The sequence below is a fragment of the Phodopus roborovskii genome, unplaced genomic scaffold (genome assembly GCF_943737965.1).
Source record: "Phodopus roborovskii unplaced genomic scaffold, PHOROB, whole genome shotgun sequence".
Lineage (NCBI taxonomy): Eukaryota > Metazoa > Chordata > Mammalia > Rodentia > Cricetidae > Phodopus > Phodopus roborovskii.
The window spans coordinates 4772998-4799479 of NW_026126588.1; the positions used below are offsets into that span (position 1 = coordinate 4772998).

At 42.4% G+C, this 26482-nt stretch overlaps 2 protein-coding genes across 3 annotated transcripts; one reads left to right on the forward strand and one right to left on the reverse strand.

Moving 5' to 3' along the window:
* Positions 1 to 1150: 1150 nt before the first annotated feature.
* On the forward strand, positions 1151 to 10040 carry Enpp4 (ectonucleotide pyrophosphatase/phosphodiesterase 4). The gene is made up of 4 exons (XM_051204404.1): positions 1151 to 1245; positions 3761 to 4618; positions 4955 to 5125; positions 6773 to 10040. Exons 2-4 carry the CDS (start codon positions 3784 to 3786, stop codon positions 7135 to 7137), a joined length of 1371 nt encoding a protein of 456 aa, XP_051060361.1. The 5' UTR covers positions 1151 to 1245; positions 3761 to 3783; the 3' UTR covers positions 7138 to 10040.
* A 5259-nt stretch (positions 10041 to 15299) lies between these two features.
* On the reverse strand, positions 15300 to 23994 carry Enpp5 (ectonucleotide pyrophosphatase/phosphodiesterase family member 5). 2 transcript variants are annotated; one of them, XM_051204416.1, is made up of 4 exons: positions 23923 to 23994; positions 20413 to 21276; positions 18921 to 19097; positions 15300 to 16609 (listed from the first exon to the last, which is right to left on the reverse strand). In XM_051204416.1, exons 2-4 carry the CDS (start codon positions 21239 to 21241, stop codon positions 16185 to 16187), a joined length of 1431 nt encoding a protein of 476 aa, XP_051060373.1. In that variant the 5' UTR covers positions 21242 to 21276; positions 23923 to 23994; the 3' UTR covers positions 15300 to 16184. The 2 variants fall into 2 exon arrangements, with proteins under 2 accessions (XP_051060373.1, XP_051060372.1); XM_051204415.1 differs by having other exon boundaries at positions 15301 to 16612; positions 23923 to 23993.
* Between the last annotated feature and the right edge of the window lie 2488 nt (positions 23995 to 26482).

A 26482-nucleotide genomic window follows, 5' to 3' on the forward strand; every position in this document is an offset into this window, starting at 1 on the left:
CACGGGGCTATTGGAGGCTGAAACTGGAATCGATTTCTCAAGACAAATTAATCCTGAACAGATCACATTCTGATTCAAACCGCTCCCTCGTTCGCACCCATGTTCTTAGCTATGGCTATACTCTCAACTCTGACCAATGTACCAAATTCAGTCTGACATTTAACGACCACTGCTGCAAGGACCGGATAAATCCAGCTACTGGTTTCACCGCTAAGTGCTTTAGGTCCCAGGGTATAGTATATGATTGTGATATCCTTAACTCATGCCATTGTACTTTTAGAGTATCTGGTGTGGATACAGTAATGCAAATATTCTGTGGGCACTTGCATTAAACATGGAGTGTCTTAAAATCACTCATTAAATCCAACAAAGAGGGAATTATTTCAACGTCGGGTTCATATCTGAGCATTACACATACAAAGAAAAGCACTAGCCTCTCGTCAACAGTGTCTGAGCAATACAAACATTAGATATATCTCTGTTTCGATTGTTCAGCTAGTTGACTGACGTTCTTTTTTTAAAGGGAAGGGCATGGTTTCATATACGTAGCTGTGTGAAAAGGGAAAACAGGAACAAACTTAGTTTGACGACCCTAATTGACTTTTATTGGGGACTGTAGACGCAGGTCAACACCCTGTTCTCAACAGAATTACTGTCCAGAGGCGATGACCAGAGTCTGTAACAGAAAGGGAGTTCCAAAACGCAGAAAACATGACCAGAAAACGTGAACTGTTTGTTTCAGAGTTTCTTTCCTTGCACGGGTGAAGGCAGAAGAGACTGGGCTAAAACTAGGCACCCAGAACTAGGATGCTAAGAAGAGGGCTTGGTGGGAGAGAGAGGAGCAAACCTTGCGCCACCCCTCCCTCCCCACTCCCCTGGTCCAGTTTGACTTCACCTGTCTCCGAGTGGCACGTGAAACGGACCAATGGGAAAGGGAGTCTCATTCAGGGAAGGCTCGGGCACCCAATCCAGGTACGCGTCTCAGACTGGCCTCGGGTCCCAGCCGCTGCGCCCGGTGCCCGGCAGCTGCGCACTCAGAGCGCCGCCAGCAGCGCCCTTCTCGGCGGCGTCCCGCTGTCCCGGGCCTGGTGGGCTACTGCGCAGGCGCCCCAGGAAGCGCTCGGCCGAGCCGCGCTCCGCCCGCGTCCGCTCGCCCGCTCGCCCGCTCGCCCGCAAGTACCCGGGAGCGCGCGGTTCCGCTAGCGCCGAGTTCCGCGCGCCCGACCGAGGTGGCCGCGGTGGCGGGTGAGTCTCGCAGGGCAATGCCACTCCCTTCCCAGCTCGCCGAGGGCGGACAGTAGTGACAGTGGGAGTTTGTCCCCTCTCCTCCACGCGAGGCTCCCGTCTCCCGGCGGGGACGCGCGAGGGGTGCGCGGGGCGGCGGAGCGGACCGCGGCAGGTGAATGCGATCTGTGGCCCGAGGTGAGGGCGGGGGTCCGGGACAGGCGTGCTGGCCCGGCGACTGCCTGGGTGTCCGCTCCTGTTAGTGCTGTCGTGCAGGCAACGTGACGTTCTCGAACGTCCTAAAATACTAGAGAGCGAGCGGGCGAGCGAGCGGAGGGAGATGCCGGATGCTGCTGGTCAGGCGCGGCACAAACAACCGGTCCCAAGCTGGTCCCAGCCCGGAGCCTTGAGGGCTGTCCAGCTCGTGACCGGAAAATTCCGGTGCACCTTTGGTAGGACTCCAGCCGGGCTGTCTGCTGCAGGGACGCCCAAGTGTGGTTTTGCCAGACATTTCCCGGTTTTAAAGGAACAATAAGCTTTCGAGCACTCCCCCCCCCCCATACCCCAATACCCCAATCAGCTTTGCACAGTGTATTGGGAAGAAATTTTGCTGGATCCTCAATGAGTACTTAAAGAGGGACATTTTATGCACAGCAAGATAGACGGAGTGACTTGAAGATGCTAGAAAAATCTTAGGTGGCCTGGAATGGCGGAGAACCATTTAGAATAGACTCTTGTAAGAGAAAGCTCTCAGGGAGTTGGGTTTCTTCCCTTAGATTGTTAAGTACTTAATAAAGATGTTTGAGTAAACCACCTGTTAGGCTACCGTGCCCACAAGTGATAATGGATAACGCTAATTTAAAACCGCATTTATATTTCCTTGCACCATAGCTCAGATGGAATGCTAATGCTTGGAAGTGGCTTTTCCGTGCCCACTTCCAACCTAAGCCTGTAATGCTCTAGTGTGGTAGGTAGACTTGCTGGGTTTTCCTAATCCTAGGTTTTATAATAACATGTGTGTTTTGAATGTCCTTTAAATTTAGGATTTGAGGAAGAACGATGTTTTGTTGTTGTTTGTATTTTGTTGGAGAAGGCAAACACAGGATTTTGTTATGTGTTTGCCTATATGAAGTAGTGCAAAATAGTCTCCTGTTAAAACACCCAAATCTACATTAGAAGATGCATAATTCACACCATTTTTATGTAAAATGAGGTAATGAAGATGTTTGTTACTTTGTGGTGGGAGAGCTAAGAATACAGTTTCATTTTAAAAGATAATTGTATTGATGTATAAGACACCTACATTTAATTCACTCATGTAAGCACATAGCTGTATGGAATTATAACCATCATCACAGTCAATTTGAAAATACTTTTCACTACCCCTGAAAAGAAAGAAAAGAAACTTCCCTCCCATTGGCATTTACTGGCACTTCCTCCCAAGCCTACCCCTGAGTAACTGTCCATGCTCTCTTACCTCTGTGGAATTGCACCTTCTAAGCACCATCTAAATGGCATCATACAAGAGGTCATCATTTGTGAACCCCTCTTTCACTTTTACATAGCATCTAAGTTTTGGACATAATCTAAGGTTATGAAGAGTCACTGCTAGATTTCCCTCTAGAACTTTGCAACTTTAGCTTTCATATAGGTCTGTGATGGGTTTTGAGTTGACTCCTCAGGATAACTGGATACGGGAACACCATGTTAACTCTTTTGCATGTGGCTATCCGGCTCTCTTTGCAGCATCCATTGGGTTTTCTCCTCGTCTCTCTAGTAGACGTAATTGTATTTGAAAAGTTTTAGACACACTGTGAAATTCCACATACTCAATCCAGTAACCAATGGATCATTTTTAAAGAGTAATTAAAAATAACCCTGAACCTGGGATATCAGGGAACATAGTTAGGACTAAAACAATACCATGGGACTTCAAGGTGGTATACAGATGAAATTCCTTTTAGTTACTTACATTTCTTCTGAAGTCACTGTGGCATCCAAGTCTTTATAAGTGTTGTCTCTTAGTCAACTTCATGTCAAGATTGGAGCCAAGTGCACGATGAGATTCCCCCCTCTGGTAGCATTTTTTATTTTATTTATTTTGTTTATACTTTAGAGCAGAATTCTTTCTCTTAAATACAAACTGGCAATAAGCCAGTGTGGCAGAATTTCTACCCGCTCTGCATGTGGATTAAAGCAAACTAACAAAACTCCCGAAAGCTTGGAATTATTTGTATTTTGAACAAAAGAATCAGTTTTATGTTTTCATCTATTTTTCATAAACCTTTAGATGAGAAAAATAGATGAGGAATGTTTATGGGGATGGCAAGACAAGCCCCATTTTCCCTGCAGAGCTTGGTGATATGTGGGACAGACATCAGTAGGAAACTGGACAAGTAAAGGCATTTTTTTTTCTTGCGTGTCAACTTTCTTGTCATCTTTAAATTGAAGTTCTAAGTTGGCATCAGCAAAGCTGCTATATCTCATCTGCTGGTTAAATTTCTGAAACTTCCTGAATTGTGTTTTTATATTTCAGGAGCCCTGGCTGCTGTGTTCCACATGTCCATTATGAAGTTACTAGTGATACTTTTATTTCTGGGACTTCTCACTGGTTGTATCGGTAACTCTCCCTATAGCTTGACACCGCAGTTACTTCTGGTGTCCTTTGATGGCTTTAGGGCTGACTACCTAAAGAACTATGACCTCCCTCATCTCCAGAACTTTATCAAAGAAGGTGTCTTGGTGGAACATGTTACCAACGTATTCATCACAAAAACGTTTCCAAACCACTACAGCATCGTGACAGGCTTATATGAGGAAAGCCATGGCATTGTGGCCAACACCATGTATGACGACGTCACAAAGAAACATTTTTCTGAATCTAATGATAAGGATCCATTTTGGTGGAATGGGGCAGTGCCTATTTGGGTGACCAATCAGCTTCAAGGAAACAGATCAAGTGCTGCTGCCATGTGGCCTGGTACTGATGTGCCCATTCACAATGTTACACCTTCCTATTTTATGAATTACAGCAGCTCGGTGCCCTTTGAGGAGAGACTAAATAATGTTACCACGTGGCTCAGTAGTTCCAATCCCCCAGTCACCTTTGCTACACTCTATTGGGAAGAACCAGATGCAAGTGGCCATAAATATGGCCCTGAAGACAAAGAAAATATGAGCAGGGTATTGAAAGAAATAGATGACCTTATTGGCAATCTTGTACAAAAGCTCAAGGTGTTAGGACTGTGGGAAGACCTTAATGTGATCATTACAAGTGATCATGGGATGGCTCAGTGTTCTGAAAACAGACTGATAGATTTGGATTCCTGCATCGACCGTTCAAACTACAGTGTTATAGACTTAACCCCCGTGGCTGCGATTCTTCCCAAAATAAGTAAGTAGTTGTTTCAAGTAAGGAAGATGGACATTCCTCCCAGTGATGAAATTAGGAATCAGTAGTAATACATAGTTTATATTTGCTTAGGAAACTCATTGTAAAACTGACCCCTTCCTAAGTCAGGCAGCACAAGCCACATAAAGAAAAGAGATGTGTGAGTTATGAGAGTTCCTGTGTGTGTGTGTACCCATCTCTGACGCTGTGATATAATTACTCTATTTGGAGGATTAAAAATCAGATAATACTGTACAGAATGTATTCCTATTTATGCTAATCAGGTATAGCTTTGCATCTAAGTCAACCATGATTTTCCGTTTTGTATCCCTTTTACAGACATAACAGAGGTTTATGACAGATTGAAACACTGTAGCCCTTACATGAATGTTTATCTTAAAGAAGATATTCCTAACAGATTTTACTACCAACATAATGATCGAATTCAGCCCATTATTTTGGTTGCTGATGAAGGCTGGACAATTGTTCTAAATAAGTCATCATTAAAGTGTAAGTATTTATTTCTGGTATTTCTGTAGTCTTGGGGCTATATCATAATTTGTGACCTCGTTTTGGAAGGCAGGTACTTTGATTCAGTTATGTTTATACTACTTGGTTTCCCAATGGTAGTTCTCACGTGGTTTTCATTTGATAGCCGTTTATAATGGCCACAGATTCAATCTTTCAATCTTCCATTAGGAGGCTGTGTAGCCTTCAGGGAAGGTGCAGTTTCACTTTGTAATTCCTTTCCCTCATATGAAAAAAACAAAAAACAAAAAAACAAAAAACTGACCTGAGTGATCCTCAGACTTTCCTAGATGATGAAATCACTTCTTTGTATGCTGTGGTTCTGCTGTAATGCACTGGGCAAGAGTTCAAAGGAAACAGGAAACAGTTAACCAAATTAGCAATGTAGATACATCACAACTCCTCCTCAACCATTGTCTGTATAAGGGTGTGTTACATGTCTTGTCTCAAATGAAGGTTATTCGCCTGTATTTTGTATTTAATTATAAGACTTTAAGACTTGCAGGAGTCAGCAAACTTCCTTACAAAGGCAAAATAGTTAAGTATTTTTGGCTTTGTGGGCCAGCTGGTCTGTGTTTCAGCTACTTGACTCTTTGTTTCTAGCGTGAAAACAGCTATGGCTAATTAATACACTAACTGAAGTGGTGTATGTTGTAGTGAAAGTTAGCTTACAAAAGCAGGTGAAGGACCAAATTTGGTTGTAGGCTGCAGGATGGGAATTTGAAAGTATCAGGCAAGGGTAGGGCAAAGTGACCTTGTGAAAAAAACAATCTGTTGCTTTAAATACCTATTTTGTAAACTTGGGAAATACAGAACAGAGAACAAAACCTTTGCAATCTAAGCAAACAATACTGCCTCCATGATACTGACTTGAATTGAAATTTTAATTGCAGTGGGATCATTGGAGACTTGTCACACCAGTCCCACAACACTGCAACAAACTTCCATATCCCTAAAATGGAAACTCACAAAATACAAGGGACACACACTCACAGGCGAGGTGGTTAGAGGGAAACTCAAGAATCCAGGCTTGGGTTTCTACCAGGGATGGTTAGCCATGCTTTTCTTTGAGCCAGACATTTACTGGAGTTATGAGCTAGCATTGTCTGAATTTCTTTTACATTCAGTACACAAGTCACTTATCTGACCTTCCTGACTTTTTGAGGTGCTTATTAACTGCCAGGAGGCCAGTGATGCATTATGCCATGGTATTTTTTTTCTGGAACAATTGAGATAGTCCCATCCTCTCATTCAACACTCTGTCCTCTACTCTCTCAGCTATTCAGGAACTCAACCCTTGAGTACTTCTTTAAGCTACCCATGCTGTTGATAGTGAGTTTTTACAGCTAGCCCTGGAGATGGGTAGGTAAAGTGAGTGGCTCGGGCTGAAACATAAGTACATCAGTTCGAGAAGTATCGAAGTCTAAAGCCAAGATCCAGTGGGAAGATAGGTGTGTGCATATGAAATGGGGGCAGGCCTAAGTTGAAGGAAATACAGATTTTATTTATGTCTCCTGTAGTGCAGCCAGCCAGAATCTGAATGGATGAGAACTAAGCTGGCAAGAAGCTAGTGAATTTATAGTGATAAAAGATAGATGTTTAATAACATCATTTTGTCTTTTTTTCCAGTAGGTGACCATGGCTATGACAATTCCCTGCCTTCAATGCATCCATTTCTTGCTGCCCATGGCCCTGCTTTTAGAAGAGGCTACAGGCAGAGCACCATTAACACTGTGGATATTTACCCAATGATGTGCCACATCCTGGGACTAAAACCACATCCCAATAATGGTACGTTCAGCCATGCCAAGTGCTTGCTAGTGGACCAGTGGTGCATCAGTCTCCCCGAAGTCATCGGAATTGTCATCAGTGCACTGTTGCTATTAACCATGCTCACAGGCCTCATAATATTCATGCAGAACAGAGCATCTGCCTCCCGCCCATTCGCTCGCCTCCAGCTGCAAGAAGATGACGATGATCCTTTAATTGGGTAACCTACAGTGTCTTACTAATTTAAAAACTAAGGATCCGTGCAGCTAATGTTGTTACAGCCATATGGATATACATGTCAAAAGACAAGACAGACGTGCTAAAATTACTCTGGCTTTTCTTGTGTCTTGTTTGTGTTGCCTGATATAAATGACCCCAACAGTAGTAGAGTTGCTGGTAGAACCGTTAAAACCACCTGTTTTCACTAACAAGAAATAGCCTTTGAGAAAAGCACTCTGGTTTCTTTCTTTTTCAATAAAAATCTGACTTTAAGTGAAAATATACCAGAATTTAATAGGCATGCTTTTGTAACAAATTTATATATTTGTAAATGACACAATATTTATGTACTATGTAAATTTATGAATTTTGTGTATCCTGGAGAAAAGGTGGCTATATTTTTATATTTGCCTTTAAGTAGTGTGAGTCCCAAAAAGACCCTTGAAGTAGGAAATCCTGTAATTGTTAATAAATTAATTAGCCACATAGTATAGTTGTAGCATACAAAGAAATAATTTTAAGTAAAGCTGCTAAAAACAAACAAAAACCAACTAAGACTATTTAAAGTCAAGTCTGAGCTTGTTAAGACCCTTAGCCGTTAACCCCTCAAATGTTGTCTTTGGAGCTGGGCATGGTGGTGAACTCCCGGAGGCCAAATAGTTAGGAGGAGGAGGAGGCAGGCAGAGGACCCTGAGACCCAGTCCAACTGGGCTATGTACCAAGACCTTGTGGTTTTGTTTGTTTGCTTGAGTTACACTTTTTGGATGCTATTGTTGGTAAGAAATGTTAAAGAAAATAGAGAACAAAATGTTTGTCCCCATTTTCATTTAACCCTTTGGTAAGTTGTGAGTGCAAGTGTCTTTGTGTGTGTGTGAATGTGGCAATGCCATGTGACTTACAAAAACAGAACACGGCTGTCAGGAGAGGATCTGCGCAGGGTAAAGGCCACTTCTTGCACACCTTAGTTGTATACTAACATCAACAATTACGAGTCACAGTTTTCAGTTCTCCTGTCTATTGGAAGTGTTCAAATGCTGTAGAAAAAAAATGCGACCTGCTGCAAGGTGAGGATGCTTATATTTACCTTTGAGACTTTTTAATGTGCCTTCTGTACAGCCTTCTGTACGGTGGTAAGAACCACAAGGTGGAGTTTAGGTTTCCGCTCTTTGCAGAGGTCATGTGCTAAGGGGCAGAGCAGTTTCAGCCCTGCACTTCCGGCTTCCTCCCTTGACTCATCCTAACACCCTTCCTGGGAGCTATATACTTGTGATGAAGCATTGGTGCCTCAGAACCAGAATCATTAGGACAAGTAGCCTGATGTCCATTGGGAAGATCAGTGGTTCATTGGCCTGTGTGATATTTGAAGTTTTGACAGTGTAAAACAAACTTGGTTATTGCTTTTCATATATAAGATGGCTCTAGAGTAAGTGTGCAGCACAGTTAAACACTATCTGAGAGAGACGACATCCCTCATTCATCTTAGAGACGTTGCATTGCATTGGTTCACTGCTAATTTCCTAAGTCCTATATCTGGTGCCCAAATTTTTGGGGTTTTGAGAGGCATTTCTGTACATTTGTAATCTGTGCTGTTGGTTCTAAAATGGGTATTTTAGAAATAGAACAGGACTGATTTTGTTCATAAATGTTCTGGTTTACTTCTGTTACATGTAATAGTGATACTAAAAGATAAAGAGTTGATGAAATAAAATAGTAGAGAAATATCCACATACTTCAGTTTCTATCTTTAAAATACAACAACTGAACTGCCATAGTGACTTTGAAAAAAACAGTGGATGCTTTTGAACTGTCTGCCAGCAGAGTATTTAATGTTAGTTGAAGGCAGCTTAGTCCAACAGTGTGGTGAGTCCCAATCACCCTCTTAGCTCAGTTGTGGCTTATACAGTGTCAAACCTGTGAGTGGGTTTTAAGGAAGGGTGTGGTAGGAAGGGAGGGAGTCCTATCAGTGTCTGTGCCCTTGCAACAGATGTATTTATTTTGTCTTTTATTCTATTCTCAGGGTACTAGCACCAGGTAATGGTTTATAAAGTGTGTATTCAGGAAACAAGAATAATATTTACTTAATTAAATAGATTATTATATTGAACTTTGTGCTAATTCATTTGTATCTTTGAAACAATTTATCACTCTTAAAGCCCATGACTCCAGTGCTGCTCTGAGAAAACCTTGTAGGAAAGCGAGTCTTTGACATGGAGGTTTGTGTGTGTGTGTGTGTGTGTGTGTGTGTGTGTGTGTGTGTGTGTGTGTTGTCAAATGATTAACTAAAGTTCTGCTCTACTTTGTGTTCAGGATAAAGTATTGGCTTCAGGAAACATTTAGCTCTTGATGACAGTACCTAAAGGCAATAGGAAAGTGTTGGTGTATTTTTGTTACTTCCATGAGTCAGCTCAGAATTAAGTACCTCTCTGGACTTCGTAGTAGAGGGACAGTCATGTTGTTATCTATTTTTCTGTGCTCTTCTGGAAGAACAAAGGGGTTTGAAGGGGTATGATAAAGGTTTGCTACCAGGGCTGTCCAGTAGGCTTTTCTTTAAGAATCCATAGGTAAAGCCTTGGAATATTAAAGGATCAAATGCCTTTGCACTGATCTTGGGTGTTTCCCTCCTGTGCCCAACTTGTAAGTTTTAAGGATGATTCGCTTTAATTCCTCTTAGGTAGAGTGGTTCATTTCATTGTTTATTTATATCATTACAAATGAAGGACAAAGATGGAGCTGTAAAGTGTCTATTTATTGTCAGTTCTCAAGTGGTGTGTAAATACAGTGAGTGCTTTAGGGAAACTTGTAGTGCCTTAAGTTAAAGGGAAATGCATTTTGACCAGATTGTTTGAACTTGTAGCTAATGACTTTGCTTATGATTAAAATTTATGTAAATAAAGTCTCCTGAAACAAATGCAGTATCAGCCTTCATAATTTTTCACCTTCTTACAAAATCTACATACTGTGAAAGATGAATTGTCAGGACTTGAGCAATTCTGTGAAAACCTTTATAGACATTTATTACAGTTTTTTAAAAACCAGGATTAAGGGTGTATAACAGCCAATTTTTAAAACAATATAAAATATATGTAGTATGAGGATGTATTTGGCAAGAGAGCTGGAATAAATTTACAGAACCTCCTGATCTAAGATTCACTGGCTTACAATGAAAGGGAAGAAATTTTATAAACTAATTACAGAACAGTAGGATTCGTATAGGCATTTGGTGACTTAGACAAAAGCATATAGATTCAGCTACATACTCTCTACAAGAGCATTCATTCATTATTTTTATATTTAGTGAACATTGCTGGGGACTGGGAAAACTATTCTTTCTTTACTCTGGAAGAGAGATCTTTGAATATTGGCTAAATTTGAACAAACAGATGACTCATAGTTACCTATGGTTTAACTCTTACTGTTGAGTTTGTTGAACCCAGCATGATTCCCTAGGCCTTCCATTTCCAGAGTTTGAATATCCATTCTGCCTCTTTCCCTTGTGTAATTGGTTCTGTTCCTAGGTATTATTACATTGTCCCTCCCTGAACACATCAGCCATTGCTTGAGAGAACATGTGTTAAGTCCAGAGTTTCAGTTGGGTCCTGGGGTGATGTCACATAGGATGCTCATTTGTCAAAATTCTGATATTCGTGAGTGTCAAAAGGGTCACTGCCCTCACTCTGGTCCCACAGTCAGAGCTGCTCAGGAGGCAAATGCTAGACTTGCTGCTCAGGCCTTCTGCCATTCACACTAACCTCTGAAGCTCGATTTCCACCATCAGTGCATTGAAACGAATGGCTCCCCACTGGCAGCTCTATGATGCTGATACCCAGCTGCCTACCTGTATCCAATCACATTTTCCTGTGTGACAGCCTAGTAGCCAGTCCCATAGTTATGTTTCATGGCCACCATGCTTTACTTTCATAAAGACTGTAGCTGCTAGCTCCAACACAGACCCAGAAATTATCCATAACTAAAGAATTTCCCACTCCTCTCTAAATGGTAAGACTGGAACAGCCCCGCCCCCAGAGGAAATAGACCAGAGGATATCAACCACCGTGACTTGTATGACATTGACAGAACATTGCAGCCCAAGCTGTGAAGGGCGTTCTTTTTCTAGGTCCACGTGGATCAAACAACTGATTATGCTGAAGAGACTGAATGCTTTTTTTTTTTTTTTTTCTAACTTTCTGTGATGGTGCCCTCCCTTACCTCCTTTGTTGTTTGGATTTTTACTTTGTAAAAGGATGTGTGCAATTCTATTGTCTTAATGGGACAGCCTGTGATCTGACCAGCTCTCTTGCTAAGACTGGAGAATCAGGGACAAATACAAAGTTAGTGCTTCTGGTTTGCAGAAGTTCAAAGAACGAGAAGAAGCAAAAGATAGAGACTAAAAGAAGAGCTGTGCATATGTGAGCTGCCAGTGGCATCTGTGTGTTCTGGAAAAGGCTGTGGGGCTCAGAGGCTAGAGTCATGGAGTTGGTGTTGGAAGAGTACAGATGTTTCCATATGTCTTTTAATCACAAGAATCCATTTTACATTCTTTGGCACAGCTAAATATGGAAATACACATGAACCGGACAATTTCCTAGGGAATTACTAATTGTAGAGAAAATGCAATGGAATCATTTATTTACTTGCCAATTATTTTATTTTTACATTGAATTTTATTGTATATATATACAGTACCATGTCATGGAATAAATACAGGTATTAAAATAGTTGCCATAGTGAAACATTGTATCTCTTACCCCATAGTCACTGTATCAATTTCTGTATCTAAAACAGGTTCAGAGGGTTCTAAGCTATTGTACAAACATGTGTCAGGCAAAGACCACAGTCCTTTTGAGACTTTTTTTTTTAATAGTGTTACATTTACCACCATAACAAAAGTTTTAGAGAAAAATTAATTCTTAGGTGAAAAAAAAACCTGATATCAAATCCAGTAAGATAGAACAATTATCTTAAATGAGAAAGTAGAAAAATGGAAAATTAAACTTGACAACTAATTAAATGTAAAGGAACAAAGTATTTGAATGAAAATGACAGAGGTTAATAAAATTGGATGAAAAAGCTGTATCAGTAGGCAGTGTACAAGAGAGATACCTCAACTCAATTGCAAATTGAAACTGAACACATAGAAACTGATATGAAACTATCATCTGGATTAGCTGTGACTAAGTCAAAGCCTCTCAGGACCAGATTTTATGCTGGAGAGGAACAGTGAATTATGGTCAAAGGACCCATACATATGGGAGGAAGAGAGAGCATTGTACACCCCAAACACACAAATCAAAAACTGATGGGAATAGATACAAAATCCCTAAACATAACTGATTGATAGAATGAGACCAAAAAAAGTCAGGCAAGGAAATAGACTTGCCATCAACCTCTTGCTAGGCTGGGCTTTGGGAATAGGGGCAAGCTGACCCCTTCTGTTGGGTGACAAATAAGTGAAGCCCTGTCATTCTGCTTTGCCATCCTTCCTTTGGGCCCCTAACCGGCTTGCCATTCTCTGACCACCTCTCAGAGCCTTTTGCCCCATTTCCAGGGCTATGTCTGTGTTCACTGTGGAGGAACAAGGCCAAGCATGTTGAGCATATCCTTTCTAGCCATACAATTTCTGGATTTTCTTTACAGGGTGTGTGTATGCATGTTTATGTGTTTGTGTGCAGGTGTATGTACTATGTAGAGGCTAGAGAACCTCAGGAGTCACTCCTTGGTCCTCAAGAATCCCATCCTCTTTCTTTGAGACAGAGTCATTGCCTGGAGCGCATCCCTAGGCTAACCTAGGTGGCCAATTATTGCGGTAAATAAGGATCAGGATAAACAAATAGGCCGAATAGATGTTTATTCAGGGAGAAATAACTTACAACCTAGACAGATGAACACCAGGAAATTCAACCCGATCCTCTCCTGTCCCAGTCACGCCAGAAAGAGAGCGCCTTCCTGGCCCCCTCCGACCTCCTTCCTCAGGTCACCTCCGCCCATCGCTCCACCCCCCAATGGGCGTGGTCAGTGCTACAGAAGGACTATCTCACTACAGCCAATGGGCCCCAGGAGGATACAAGCCTGGGTCACACCCAGCGTTTTCTTCTTCAACTTGGGTTCTCATTTCTGTCCAGCAAGCACCCTACCAACTGAGCCATGTGCCCAGTCCAAAATTGTCTACCCCATAGTAAGGATTACCAGGGGGAGATCCAGAGGAGACGGAAATACTGACAAGAGTCAGCACTCGGGACCACGTGTGTCCTGTAGCACTGGCCAATCAGGAAGCTAAAATGTTTGCATAGCTGAAGTCAAGTGTGGTAGTATGGAGCTTGCCAATGCAGAATCTTCCATAGCCACTTCCCACTTAGGGTGGGACCAGCAGGCTTCCATTTCAGAAGACCATTAGTCCACTGACCTCCACTTAGCATGTAAACTAAATCAGAAACCGGGGTCCTGCTTCTAGCCCTGGCATGGGGTCATGCAAGTTACTTCTCTAAAAGAGTGTGAGAGCCCGAGTTAAATTAGATTATTGAATAAATCCCTGAGCCCATTCCTTGCTGTGTAACTATAATAAAGTAATAAAGGTTGTTATTCCAGTGAGCAGCTAGAAACATTTGACAGCCACATGAGCTAGGTCTCTTAGATTTTTTTTTTTTTTTTTTTTTTTTTTTTTTTTTTGTCAAGACAGAATAATTTCTTGTAGGAAAAACAACTAATAGATGCTAACTTTAGAGTCAGAGTTTAGAAAAACATTTACATGTATGGCAGGTACTGGAGGGAGTAAACATTAACTAATTAATTGTAGGCAATGTCTAAAGAAGCAAGAGGCTCTGAGGAAACTGAGGAGAAAAGAAGATCTCCACTCAGCTATTTGAAATTCTCTCTTGCTTGCAGTTATGAAGTTAGGCAGTCTTAGTGTTACTGCCAAGGACTTGTTCCTGCTCACTGCATAGAGCTGAACCATGAAGACATTTGGGTTAAACTACAAAATAAAGCTACCAAGGGGTTCCAAATGACGAGCTTTCCGGGAAAGTTGATAACTTTCTTTCTGCTCTCGCCTCTCACTGCTGATTTTACAGGGATGTGGGTCCCTGTAACAAACCATCCAGGAGTCAGACCTCCCTACCTAAACTGTGATGCTTTCCTCACTTTGCTCTGAGATGACAGCACCTTCTAAAGTGAACTGAGCCCACCCAGCTGAACGCACGTATGGCATCTGAATAGTGGTACCCTGAAACAGACTAGTCTCCAAGTCATTGTATGGTGTCTCCAATGTTCAAAGCTACAGTAAGTCACCATGTGTGTACACACATTCAGGATGCAGACAGCCACAGTTTAAACTCACAAGGCATTTACTGCCAGATGTCTGAATTCCCAGCATCCTCTGGGATACTGGCAGTTTATTTGTATTCTTCTCTTCTGCCCCATTTAGAGGTTTTTGTTTTTTTTTTTTTAGTAAAATGAAAATTCTACACTAACATTCTTTACCTGAGGAGAAGCAGTATAATCGTTTATAAACAATTCACCTCATTTTAGGACAGACGTTAAAATCCAGTTCCTGTCACTCTTACTTCCCACACATGACCAGTCCTTTTGCTCTGAAATAATGATGCCACGTTAGTTATTAGCTAGCAGGTATGTGAATATGCAAAGGACTATCGACTGTGTTCTCTGGGCTTGGTGTCTATTTTGGTATCGTTTCCAGAGAAAGCTTTTCTGCGGGTCCTTTTCACTGCTTGGCCATCTAAAGGCACAGCTTTAGGCTGTTGTGGCATGAGGGGCTGAGACAATGAGGAAGCTGAAAACCACTAGTGCGTGGTGAGACATCTGGGAAAGTGGCTTCACCTTTGACTTCAGTAAACACCTGGCAGGTAGACTCAAATATTTCCTGAAGCACAATTAGGCCACCTGAGTTTCTGTGTGTTCCCGTTCCTATTCTCGGCAGAAGATTTTTTTTTTCCCTTACCAGCAGTACCCTTTGCTGCTGTGGTGACAGTGTGCACACCTCATCTGAGGTCCGGCTTAGATTGTTTTCCAGGCTCCACAGAAGTCTTTCCTAGGGTTGGGTGCCCTATAGGTCACCTAATATGGTTTGTTCTCTTTTGCAACTCTGGGTTAAAAGATCTTTATACTTGAAGCCACCAGGAACAACAAATAAACCAAACCAGACACTACTTTTTAAATCTCATTTGATTTTTTTTTAATGTGCTTAATAGTGTTAGTATCAAATATGCAAATAGTGACAGGCAGTAAGAAAAACCACTGCAGAGATGGTGCCTGGTCTCTGCTCTTCAGGCCCCTGCTATATAGACAGAAAAGAAGTCTATGTGCATGGCATCCTCATTAAGGAATCAGGGCTAGGACTCATCAACAAGGAGCAATAGCTAGTGGGTAGAAATGCAGTCTTTAGAATGCACCTTTCAGGGTTTGAATCTATTGGAGGGAAGAAGTAATTGGAAACTTTGGTCCTTGGTGAGGAAACATAACTAGACATGTCCACAATGCAACCTGCTGCTGGAAATGCATCTCTTCAATATGTAGGCTACAAACTTGGTCCCACTGATTTCAACACTTTCACTTTCTCCTCCTCCTATTTAAGGAGGTAGAATTGCTAGAAACTCCCTTCAGTCTGTACACGAAATGCCATTATTTGGTGACACAGATACAAAAGGTTGCCATCTTCAGCCAAGTTACTAGACATAGTGATAAAGTGCATTTCAGAAAAAAAAGGGTACCTACTAGGATAGTAAAGTGCAACGTCTGAGGTACTTTCCATTGTGCAAAGTTGTTACGTATGTACATTATATGTATCAACCCCAAATAGAGCATGGTCTGCCTACCAAGCCAAAGAAAGCAGTGGAGGGGTACTCTTACATCTTTGATCATTGCAGATAGGAGTGTTCTGATCTGTTTGTGTATGCATGTAAGGTTTGAGTGTGCCAAGTATGGATTAACTGCCTGATGGCCTAAGCGGATGTCTGTAACTAGCTTCCTAGAAGTTGAAGGCTCACCATGGTGATACTTGTGCAACCTCCACTTTAATGTGCAATTCCATGTTGAAGAAGCACTAAGCTTGTAGTAATGGTTGAGCCACTTCTACCTGCATATATTGTAAAGTAGGCACTTGGCTGTGAATTAAATGCTTAATGAGGACTACAGAGAATACAATGGTTATAATGCTGCCCAGAGAGATGCCTATGTAATAAGGGTACGACTCCTCTTGCTCATACTCTCCTGGCTTGCCACTACCAAGGATGTGTGTGGTACTCTGTGTGTACGGGATTGCTTTTGGAGTTGCTGAACTGAGAAGATCCTGGACATTCCTGAATGATCCATTGTGTGGCAGGGCGGTGATATTGAGGAGGTGGCAGAGCAGTGGGTACAGATCTGTGGAGTTCATGGCTTCTTTTGTGAAATTCTTTCTGAAGGCAGGACCGTGGGCTAAAAATATTGGATGCATTTCTGCTAATGCATTATCATAACCATGGTTGCCTACTGTGAAGAGAAAATGCATGAATAAGTTAGCCAACCAGATGGCATTAAAAATGGGAAGAATTGTTGTATGGTTAAGTTCTGACCTTAAGTGCAAATTTTATCCAATTGGACTTTATAAAAATGAAATAATTTTTTATAATCTCTGCTGCTGTCAACCCCACAAATCACATCAAGCAATCAAATGTCAAATGGTTACAAATCTTTCTTATGGTCTATACTACCTTAAACAGCAAAGAAGGAAGGGCCAAGTCAGGGTGGGAAATGCAGATGGATGGTTGATTTTGTTTTGTGCTGTGGCAGGCTGATGTTTAGCAAATACTTATTGGGTAGGCACAATGTCTAACTGTTGTTCTAAAGTAAGGTGGTATAAGTCTTAATCATAAAAGCAAACCCCATAATTACCAATAGAAAGTGAAAAGCAATACATAAACACAAGACAGTATAGCAATCAATCCTTTAGTCACAGCTATGACCCACTGTGAAAATCAAAGGTCAGAGTAAAAACTCTGGACTCGGTGGCTCAGCTCAAACACAACTTAGTATTCTGTGCCTTAGTGTAGCTACAAATAAAAACTTAAGAGGTTGGTCTTATGAGGTTTATACCCAGTGATTCCATTCAAAAGCAAAGGGTTAAAGCTGCATGTTGAAAACTGTAAGTATGGCTGGCATGGCATCAGAACAAAAGCATGGCAATGGATACTGCTAAGATGAAAACCCACAGGCCTGTATTGGAGAGTAACGGAAATGACTCACAACTCCAAATCTATTACTTATCCTTCTACAAGGAAATTTACAACAGCATCCAATGTAGAGAATGAAAATTCAAGTCAATGACTCTGAAAGTCACTGATCTGTCATTTCAAAAGTAATATGATGTCTTCCTGTCAAATTTATCAGCAGAAGAATGACGTAATTCTTTTCAGTTTATTCAAGGAAGAATGATGCTGGGCTTATAAGCCAATAGCAAATATCAGACAGGGTGTTTTGCTCATCTGTTTAATTGATAACAACATTGAGAAATATGCCACAATATATTGTAATCCAGAATTGATTTAAAGGTGGTTGCGATGGTTTCTGTAAGAAGTTAAGATCTAGATTCTAAGTCCAAATGAGAAAGCAATAATTCTCTCATATGACATGTACCAGAGAGGAAATCATGAATGACCGGGTCCCTGTTATAATGGTAGTTGTTACCATAGATGTTTGATTCAATAGGCAGTTTTTAATAATGAGTACTCAAGGGAGATGGTTCTCAGACCTCACTCTGAATGAGACTCCTTGGGCCCCAGAAAGGCTAGGCCATGTCCTCACAGTGTCCAAGTCAGCACATCTAAACTGGGCCCACAGATGTGCCTTTATGGCCACTTCAAGCTGATCTACATACTGCTGTGCAAAGGAATGCACTTTGAGAACTCCTGCCTTTGGACTCCGTAACTTGTAGACTTCTGGCAGAAAAGGACCACAGTAACAGCCTGTCCAGTGACTAAACGAGCATAATGTAACAGAAACAGACTCACTGAGGGTTTTCCATCAAAAATTGAATGTGAACGACCTATTGAGCAACTGCAGTTCACAGAGCCAAAAGTCCCACAATGCCTCCCTAAATGTACGTTAACCTAAACAAGAGAAATGTCCTCAGAGATCAGCAGATCTTTTCTGAGCAGTCCATCTACCTGCACAGTTATCAAATGGAACAAATGAAGACAGAAATCACCCCATGACAGTCTTCCCAGTTCTCTTAATGTAATCAAATACCGATTTATAGACTGTGGGTACATATGGTTAGAAACCGGAATGCGTGTAGCTGTACACATCTGCAAGCACATGGCCATGCAACTACTTTGCTTTCACATGTACCTCTCTGGTACATGTCATATGAGAGAATTATTGCTTTCTCATATGGACTTAGAATCTAGATCTTAACTTCTTACAGAAACCATCGCAACCACCTTTAAATCAATTCTGGATTACAATATATTGTGGCATATTTCTCAATGTTGTTATCAATTAAACAGATGAGCACTAAACAGGGCAGGAACTCAGTTCTACTAAAACAATGTTTTAATACCTTTTCCCCAGCACTGGGGATCAAGCCCAGGGCCAGGCAAGTATGTGTGCCACCAAGCTATATCCTCAACTTTGTACGTGTCTCATGTATATATCTTAAGAAACATTTCTAAATACAGATCCTTTTCACATTTAAGTAACAGAGAATTAAAATATCAGTAAGTAAACTGCTGTATTATCCACAGCCTCCAAGTTAGCAAGAAACGGTGCAGAATGGGAAGAGATACGATAACATACTCACACAGGAAATCATCTGACTTATTCTGCAAAATATACCACCCTTCATCGGCCACGGCTATGATCGGTTGAACTCGATCGTTGTGCTTGTAATGCCATCTTTCTGGAACTTCCTCCTTTTTGTAGACTGTTAGATTAGGATGGGCACCGGCCAGCGCATCATAGACTTCATCTAATTTACCTAAGCAGAAAGGAGCAGAGAGGTCCTCAGAACAAGACTCATATTCCTGCAGCCACCCATGGTGGGAAAGAGACTCCCGGCTAATGAAAAGGGCCAGGAGGAGGAAGCAGAGCCATGCACGGTAGACCCCCACACCCTTAACAAGAAAGGGTCTTGTGGGGGGGATGAAAAGGGCTACTCTTCACTAGCATTGCTCTCTTACAGGATAAAGGGACTTTGAGAGAAGCAGTAATCACTGTTCTCTAAAGACATAAATATGCAGACGGATGCACACACACCCATCTGTATTATAGACACTACCTAAACACCAAGGTTTCATGAAACCCAAATGAGCGCACAGCTAGACTAACACATAGCGGTCGGTCCCTGGTGATGTAGAGACAGAATATTTGGAAAAGGGCATGGTACGTGGAGGTCAGGGGTATGGAGAGGATGAGCAGAGGAGCAAAGCGGCTTGAGAAATGGAAAGGCACTCAATATATTGGGGGGAGTGGATAGAGAACTCCCCAGAACCTCAAACGTACCAAACCTAGCCACCACCTCTTGTTTGTCAAATCCATTTGCTCTTTGAGAATACCACAATACCATTCCAGTTGCCTTCAGGAATCTAATGGGTTGATGTAACCTAGGAGTTGCAAACCGTGTGTACAGGCACGCCTGCGTATTTCCACATGGCTACTTAATAGATTCTACTTAGCTCCCCTGAGAGGACGCAACTCCCACTGGTGAGCTAGCAAGCTTCTCACAACCGATTCTCTCCCTTGATACTTAGGTCCAGCCCTCCAAGGTGCTGCAGGTTCATTCAGAAAGGCAGGCCTTGCACGTTTGGCTACATATTCCGGGACCTCTGGGTGGTAAACATTTACCAGTCTTTTAAATGTAGCCGACACCGAGGTGACAGTTTGGGAAGGGTTCCAGCAGACATTTACAAAGAATACAAGGTACTGTTAAAACTTGCAGACAAAAATGAAAATAAGCCTGAGACTGGCAAACGCACTTTCTCCTCCATAATCTCTACTGCTTCCTTTTAAAAAGGGCCTTGGTTAAGGGTCTATTGATGGTCACGGTCTTCCAAGAGAGAACTGTAATTGTATCCAAAGGTCATACCCACTTCTCCCGAGAGGGAGAGTCAGAACTTTAATCATATTTTGTGATTCTAACATGCTTCAAACCTATAGCTCAAATGTCAGTATTTCAAAGTCTAAGGACACTAAATCTTAGTACACTATCATGACACAGGCAAGTGTACTGGACGGACAGGAGCTTCCACACCATGCATGCGCAGTGCTAGGCTTGGATTGGCATGAGGACTCACCTTCTTTGGGCAGGATGGCAGCTACAGGCGAGTGGTCAATCAGGGTATAGTGGTCTTTATCCAGATAACGGTCAAGTTCTATCACCCTCTGCTTAGAACACTGGGCCATCCCATGATCACTCGTGATGATTAGGTTTACGTTATTCCATAACTTGGCCTTTTTCAGCATTTTGATCAGATACCCTAACTTGTGGTCAATGTCTGAAATGACAGGCCCCATGAGAGGACTGTCAGGTCCCACGTCATGGCCCGTGTCATCAGGCTCTTCCCAGTAGAGAAGACCGAGATTGATGGGGTCTTTGGCTGTAAACCATTCAATGATTTTGGCAACTCTGTCTTCAAAGGAAACAGACTCATTGTAAGGTAGGTAGTAGGTAGGGAAACTTTCATGGATCTTTACATCTGTTCCTGGCCACATGGCTGCGCCACTGGCATGCCCTGCCCTCTGGTTTGTGATCCATATTGGTGTGGCTTCTTCCCAAAACTCAGAATCATAAATGTCCATGTGATCCAAGGAGAAAGATTTGTTCAGACTAGGATCAAACATGTCATTTGCAACAATGCCATGATTCTCTGCAAAGAGACCTGTGACCAAAGTGTAATGGTTAGGGTAGGTCTTTGTGATAAAAATATTAGTGACTTGCTTCACGTGCACACCGTATTTCATGAGATAATGAAAATGAGGTGTTGGAACTTTATATATGTAATCCCAGCGGAATCCATCAAAGGAAACTACTAGAACCTTCTGCTGTCCTGACTGGAGAGAAAATGTAGGTGAATGAGTTAGGGCAGCCAGTGTGCAAGACACCACGAGAAACTTTGGAATCATTTTCAAAGTCCTTGATCAGCTCAGCATAAGGTAATCTGTAGAATAAGCATAGAGAAGTTAATGGTAACAACTGGGCTTTGCTCATTTTCTTCCATACTGAGTGGCAGCGTTAGTGATCCCATTTAGATTCTGAGTCACAGCCTGGAAAGACTGTGGTGCAGAGCTCCAATTGGCATAGGACACTAGGGCCAAAAAGCCCAAGTTAAAAAAAAAAAAAACAAAAAACAAAAAAAACAAAAAACCCAAAACCAAAACCTTTTTTAATTTCCAATACACTGTCAAAATATATTTCTCAAAAGAAACATTTAAATGGGTTCCATAATGACATTTAAAAAGATGATTGGCATGTTACTTTTCAGAGATATTTTCAGAATGATCTAGAATGCTTTAAAATTTTTATTACATTTTTATTTGGTGTGTGTGTGTGCATTTGTATGTGTGTGTGTGGATTTGTGTGTGTGAGTGTGTGTGTGTGTGTGTTTATACACATGCAAACCATAGTGTGCCTGTGGGAATCAGAGAATGACTTCTGAGGGTTAGTTGTCTTCTTCCAACTATGTGGGTCCTTGGAGTGAATTCAAGTTTGTCTGAAGTCACCTGACCTGGTGAACCATCTGATATGCCCAACCCTGAACTCTGTTCAGAATCTTACATATAGTCAAGTGACTGCAGGAATTTATACATAGAAGAAATACAGAAACTTAGCAACAGGAAATACTATTAACCTATTCAATAGTGGCACTTAAACACAGATACACACACACATTACTTTTTCATAGCCAATCCCTATGTTTGAATACTCTGTCTTCAAAGAAATTTCTATAAAGAAAGTAGACAAACACGGTTTCTTTTTTCTTTGTGTCTTTTGTTTTGTTTTTCCCAACACAGGGTTTCTCTATGAAGCTCTGGCTGTCATGGAACTCACAGAGATCCACCTGCCACCGCCTCCCAGGTGCTGGGATTAGGGCCATACTCCACCACTGCCTAGCTAAACATGGTTTGCTGAATGAAATAAAATGTGTGGCTTACAAATATATTTATAAATATATTTGTATTAATTTGTTAATAATCAAGTCTTATGGTTCTGTGCACTGCACGGATTCTAAACTAAGTATAAAAGGAATAAAACTTCTCAAATTCGATTTCGACTTTCCCCAGGGTTACAATCAGTCAGCAGTTGATCTTATCAATGAGGTGCATAAGAAAGCATTTCCCAGGATTCAATTTCTTGAATCCACGTTTGTTTTTCTTTTACATTGGCACTTTGTTTCTTAAAAGCCGACGCAAGTATGAAGCATGGACAAATGATCCTACACAAATCTTGACAGTTTTTGTCAGGCTTGCACAAAGGCAGCATCTTGTGTTTTTCTTTTAATGAACCTAATTAATAACTAATAATTCTAATAACTCTAATGACATTAATAACCCTCACCACGATTTCTGCAAGGAAATCTTGTACATTTAGCTTCTGGTGTCTTCCTAATTGAAATACGGTGAAGACATTGTCATAACTCAGAAGTGGCCCTGTCTCGCCCTGCTATGCTCTAGACAGGGGAAAATTACCTGTGTGGCATGCTGTCTTTGCTTGCAGAAGCACGAGCTGTGTGCAAATGCTACATAGAAGCTACATAGAAGATTTGATTTTTGTTTCCTTTTAGTTGGGTTTTTTTGGTTTTTTAAGCCAGTGTTTCTCTGTATAGTCCTGGCTGTCCTGGAACTCATTTCGTAAACCAAGCTGGTCTTGAACTCACAGAGATCCAATTATCTCCACCTCTGCCTCCAAGTGCTGCCGATTAAAGGCCTGTACCACAACCACTACCAGGCTAAAATTTGTTTCGTTTTTTTAAACTAGTTTCACCTAAACTTGAAACTGTTTTAGATATTTGTCTCAAGGCAATGATTCTAAACATAAATTTAATACTGCATCTTAAAATGCCACTCATTTTTGTTCAATTCTGGAAGCAAAATTAATAAAGGCTACAAAGGAAGAGTTGATTGATGCAGGTCACTCACTGCAAGTACACTGACTAACCTTTGTGACTGATTCCAGTTCCTTCCCCTTTTCTTTCCCCCAACTTTTTTCTTCCATCTCACTAATGCGAGGGAAACTTGTTATCAACCAAATATAATTTACCGCCAAGAAACAATCAATTGCACGGAATATTTGATTCTCGTCTGTTTTAGGAAACTCAGTTAATTTCAGTAAACAGAAGAAAACTGTTTTCCTGGGGCAAACTGAACTAAGGAAACATGAAGTGCTGTCTAAAGCTCAGGAATCCTCGTCAATTAAAATATCAACAACAACAACAACATAATTACATGGGTGACATGGCGCAGGCGGGGGCGGGAATGAGGGAAAAAAAGACATTCTCTTTTCTACGCAGAAACCGCAGGAAGCCCTGATAACCTCCAGATTTGGATGCAAATTGCCCTGGCCTTTCCAGTCCTTCCTTCCCCCAGCCTTTCTCCCACAGCCTGGGCAATCAGGAACACCAATCAAAGCGCAGAGGGGGGCAGGAAAGACGAGCGGGTTTATATAAAGGTGTTCGAGGGGATAGGTGGGTGGGTGAGTGCACCGCCTCCTCTCCATTGGGGTTACTAGGCCTCCCCGCCCCCTGGGCTAGTGACAAAGTCCCAGTGTGGGCCTCGGGAGGCAGGCCACTCATCCACAGGGGACTCACCCGCGCTGCCTTCGGTTTGTCCTGGAGCGTTTGGGGCGGGGAGGTGGCGGGAGCAAAGGGAGGCAGCAGATCCAGATCACCTGCGGGCAGCCCCAGCGCAGAGCACCTGACCTGTCTCCGCCCACCCCGTTACTGGAACGTCATTGGCTTCCGCAGGCTTGTCGTTCTGCCCGGGCAAAAAGTCCGCTCCTAGGAGTAGCTGTGCCTCCTGTCAATCAGTGGAAGCGGGGGCGGGCGCTGCGTGGGTTTGGGGAGTGGGGGGTGGAGGGGACCTGGTGGCCAGGCTCAGGGGAAGCCTGTCACTCAGAACTGTCTGTACTAGGCCTGTTGTGCCAGTGATGCTGAGGGACCAACTATAACGTGCTACCCCAGTGCTTGGTAATCTGGAAACTCGCCTTTGTTACAGCCACTTTTGTTCTACCCTCTTATCCTGAGTTTTCTTCTCCTTTATCATAAACTAGTGATGTCATCTGTAGGCTTTCATCGGAGGAGGAACAACAAAATAGCCAAGAATTGCCTTGAGATGGAGTTTATTGTTTGAGACAGGGTCTCATTTAGCTCAGCTTGGCCTGGAACTCGGTTTGTAGGTCAGGATGACATCAGACCTAAGACCTTCTTGCCCCACCTCCTAAATGCTGAGAATCACATGCTTGCTGATATCACAATACCTTGTTTTATGAGGCTCTGGGGGTCGAACCCAGGTTTTCTTGGATGCCAGTTGAACACTCCATCAACTGAGCTATATCCCTGGCCCTCATTAATTCTTTTGTTCATGAATAGCTGGTGTCAAGTACTTTGTCTACAAAAGGCTTTGGGAGTCTAGCCAGCTCTGTAGCCCAGTGTGTGGCTTCCACGAGTTTGCAGCTTATGGCTCTGAGTTTGCGTGCAGACTACCCAAACAGTAGCACCCAAAAGCTCCAGGTAACCAAGCCAGGCTCAGGGTTGGATTAATTTACTCCTGGAGGAAGGCAGAGCTGTCTAGATGGATGCAATTTCAGGAAGGCACCCACACACATTTCTGGTTTGGTTTGTTAGTGATTCAGTTTCATCATTTTTTGTTAATTTGTTTGTTTTTTGAGACAGGATTTCTCTGTATTGCTTTGGAGCCTGTCCTGGAACTAGCTCTGTAGACCAGGCTGATCTCAAACTTTCAAACTCACAGAGATCTGCCTGCCCCTGGGACTAGAGGTGTGCACCACCAATCCCGGTGCGAACTAATTTTTAAAATGTAATTGATAATAGTTTAAGGGCTGAAGGGGTGTGGTTAGGATTTGTCTGTTTGAGTCACATTATACCACATGTGATAGCTGTGCCACTCTGAGAGACTGTCTAGCTACTCCATGTCCTATCCTGATGCAATCTAATTAGATAGAATTCTGTGTGTCTGCAATAGGCAGTGCTAGCTGCTTGATTGTCACCACTGAAGTATCTGTTTAATCATCTGGTAAGGGTGCCAGCATCCACAACAATGAGCTTGGTTTTCTGCCTGGAGCAAACACCCTCTGCTCCGTGTGCTGGAGCTGTGAAGTTTGTTAAAGGAGTTGAGCAGTTTGGTCTTAGCCTTTGGTGTGCTCCTGAAGGAGGGACAGTGTCTGCCTGTTAAGTTGGGCAGCAGCACTCCGAAGGCCATTTGGGCACTGTGCCATTGTGATTTTATAGTTTTCAGTATGGGGGATGGATTCTAAGAGGAATGTTGTTCCTGTGTACAGCCTGACCCAAGACCATGAAGGTGCACACGTTCTTCCAAAGACCTTTGATATTGCTCGAAGTTGGAAGGAGGTGGTTCCATCTCCTAAGTCCTTATCTCCCCGGCCCAATAAGCCAATTCTGTGTTCACTCAAAACAAAGGGCACCTTATGCTCATCACAGAGCGGGGTGAGAATGGGCCTGTCTTTATATGGGTCACTGAATAGCACAGGCTCAGCTCAAATGGCAAGCTGCCGTGCTCTGCAATCTTTTGTGGAAGTCATGATTGCTTCCACTGGCTGGCTACACTTGCAAAACTGCGCAGTATAGTCACTAATCACAGCTCATAACCCAGAGGGCAACTCCCAAGGGGCTCAGTGAGCTCAGGTGCCACTTCTAGATCCATACTGTAATCCCTAGTGACCAACTGGTAGGCTTTTGATGTAACTCGCATTGCTAATCGGCAGGGCCTTGTTCAAATAAAGAAAATGATTGTCAGGTTTCATTGGTGGACTTCCTGCTTCCACATCTGCTGCGCTCCGCCAGTTGTCTGTGTTTCTGTCCTGTCACAGTAGCTATTCAGCAAGTTATGTCAGCTTGAGCGGTAAGCGTTCCTTTAGTTGAATTAGCTGGATAATAACAGAGCTAGGAGTATGTGTTTGAACAAAGAATCCCCTTTTGTTTCAGGGGGTTGGGGTGGGGAGCTCTCACTACCTTTTAAGGACCCCAGAGAGATCTAACACGAAGTTGAGGGTTAAATCATTCTCCTCCTCTCGGAGGCTGTAAGAACATTGTGCTAACATTGGGATAATCAGCACTTTATGAAATAGCAAACAAAACAAAAAACAAACAAGCAAAACACAGAGAAGAAGTC

Excerpts from the sequence above, each read along its gene's own strand:
- Enpp4 (XM_051204404.1), top strand. The coding sequence starts at position 3,784 with ATGTCCATTATGAAGTTACTAGTGATACTTTTATTTCTGGGACTTCTC. Across the intron at positions 4,619-4,954 it reads TGCGATTCTTCCCAAAATAA|ACATAACAGAGGTTTATGAC; the intron begins GTAAGTAGTTGT and ends TCCCTTTTACAG. Across the intron at positions 5,126-6,772 it reads AAATAAGTCATCATTAAAGT|TAGGTGACCATGGCTATGAC; the intron begins GTAAGTATTTAT and ends CTTTTTTTCCAG.
- Enpp5 (XM_051204415.1), bottom strand. The coding sequence starts at position 21,241 with ATGATTCCAAAGTTTCTCGTGGTGTCTTGCACACTGGCTGCCCTAACT. Across the intron at positions 19,098-20,412 it reads TGCCATCCTGCCCAAAGAAG|GTAAATTAGATGAAGTCTAT; the intron begins GTGAGTCCTCAT and ends CTTTCTGCTTAG. Across the intron at positions 16,613-18,920 it reads TAAGTCAGATGATTTCCTGT|TAGGCAACCATGGTTATGAT; the intron begins GTGAGTATGTTA and ends TTCTCTTCACAG.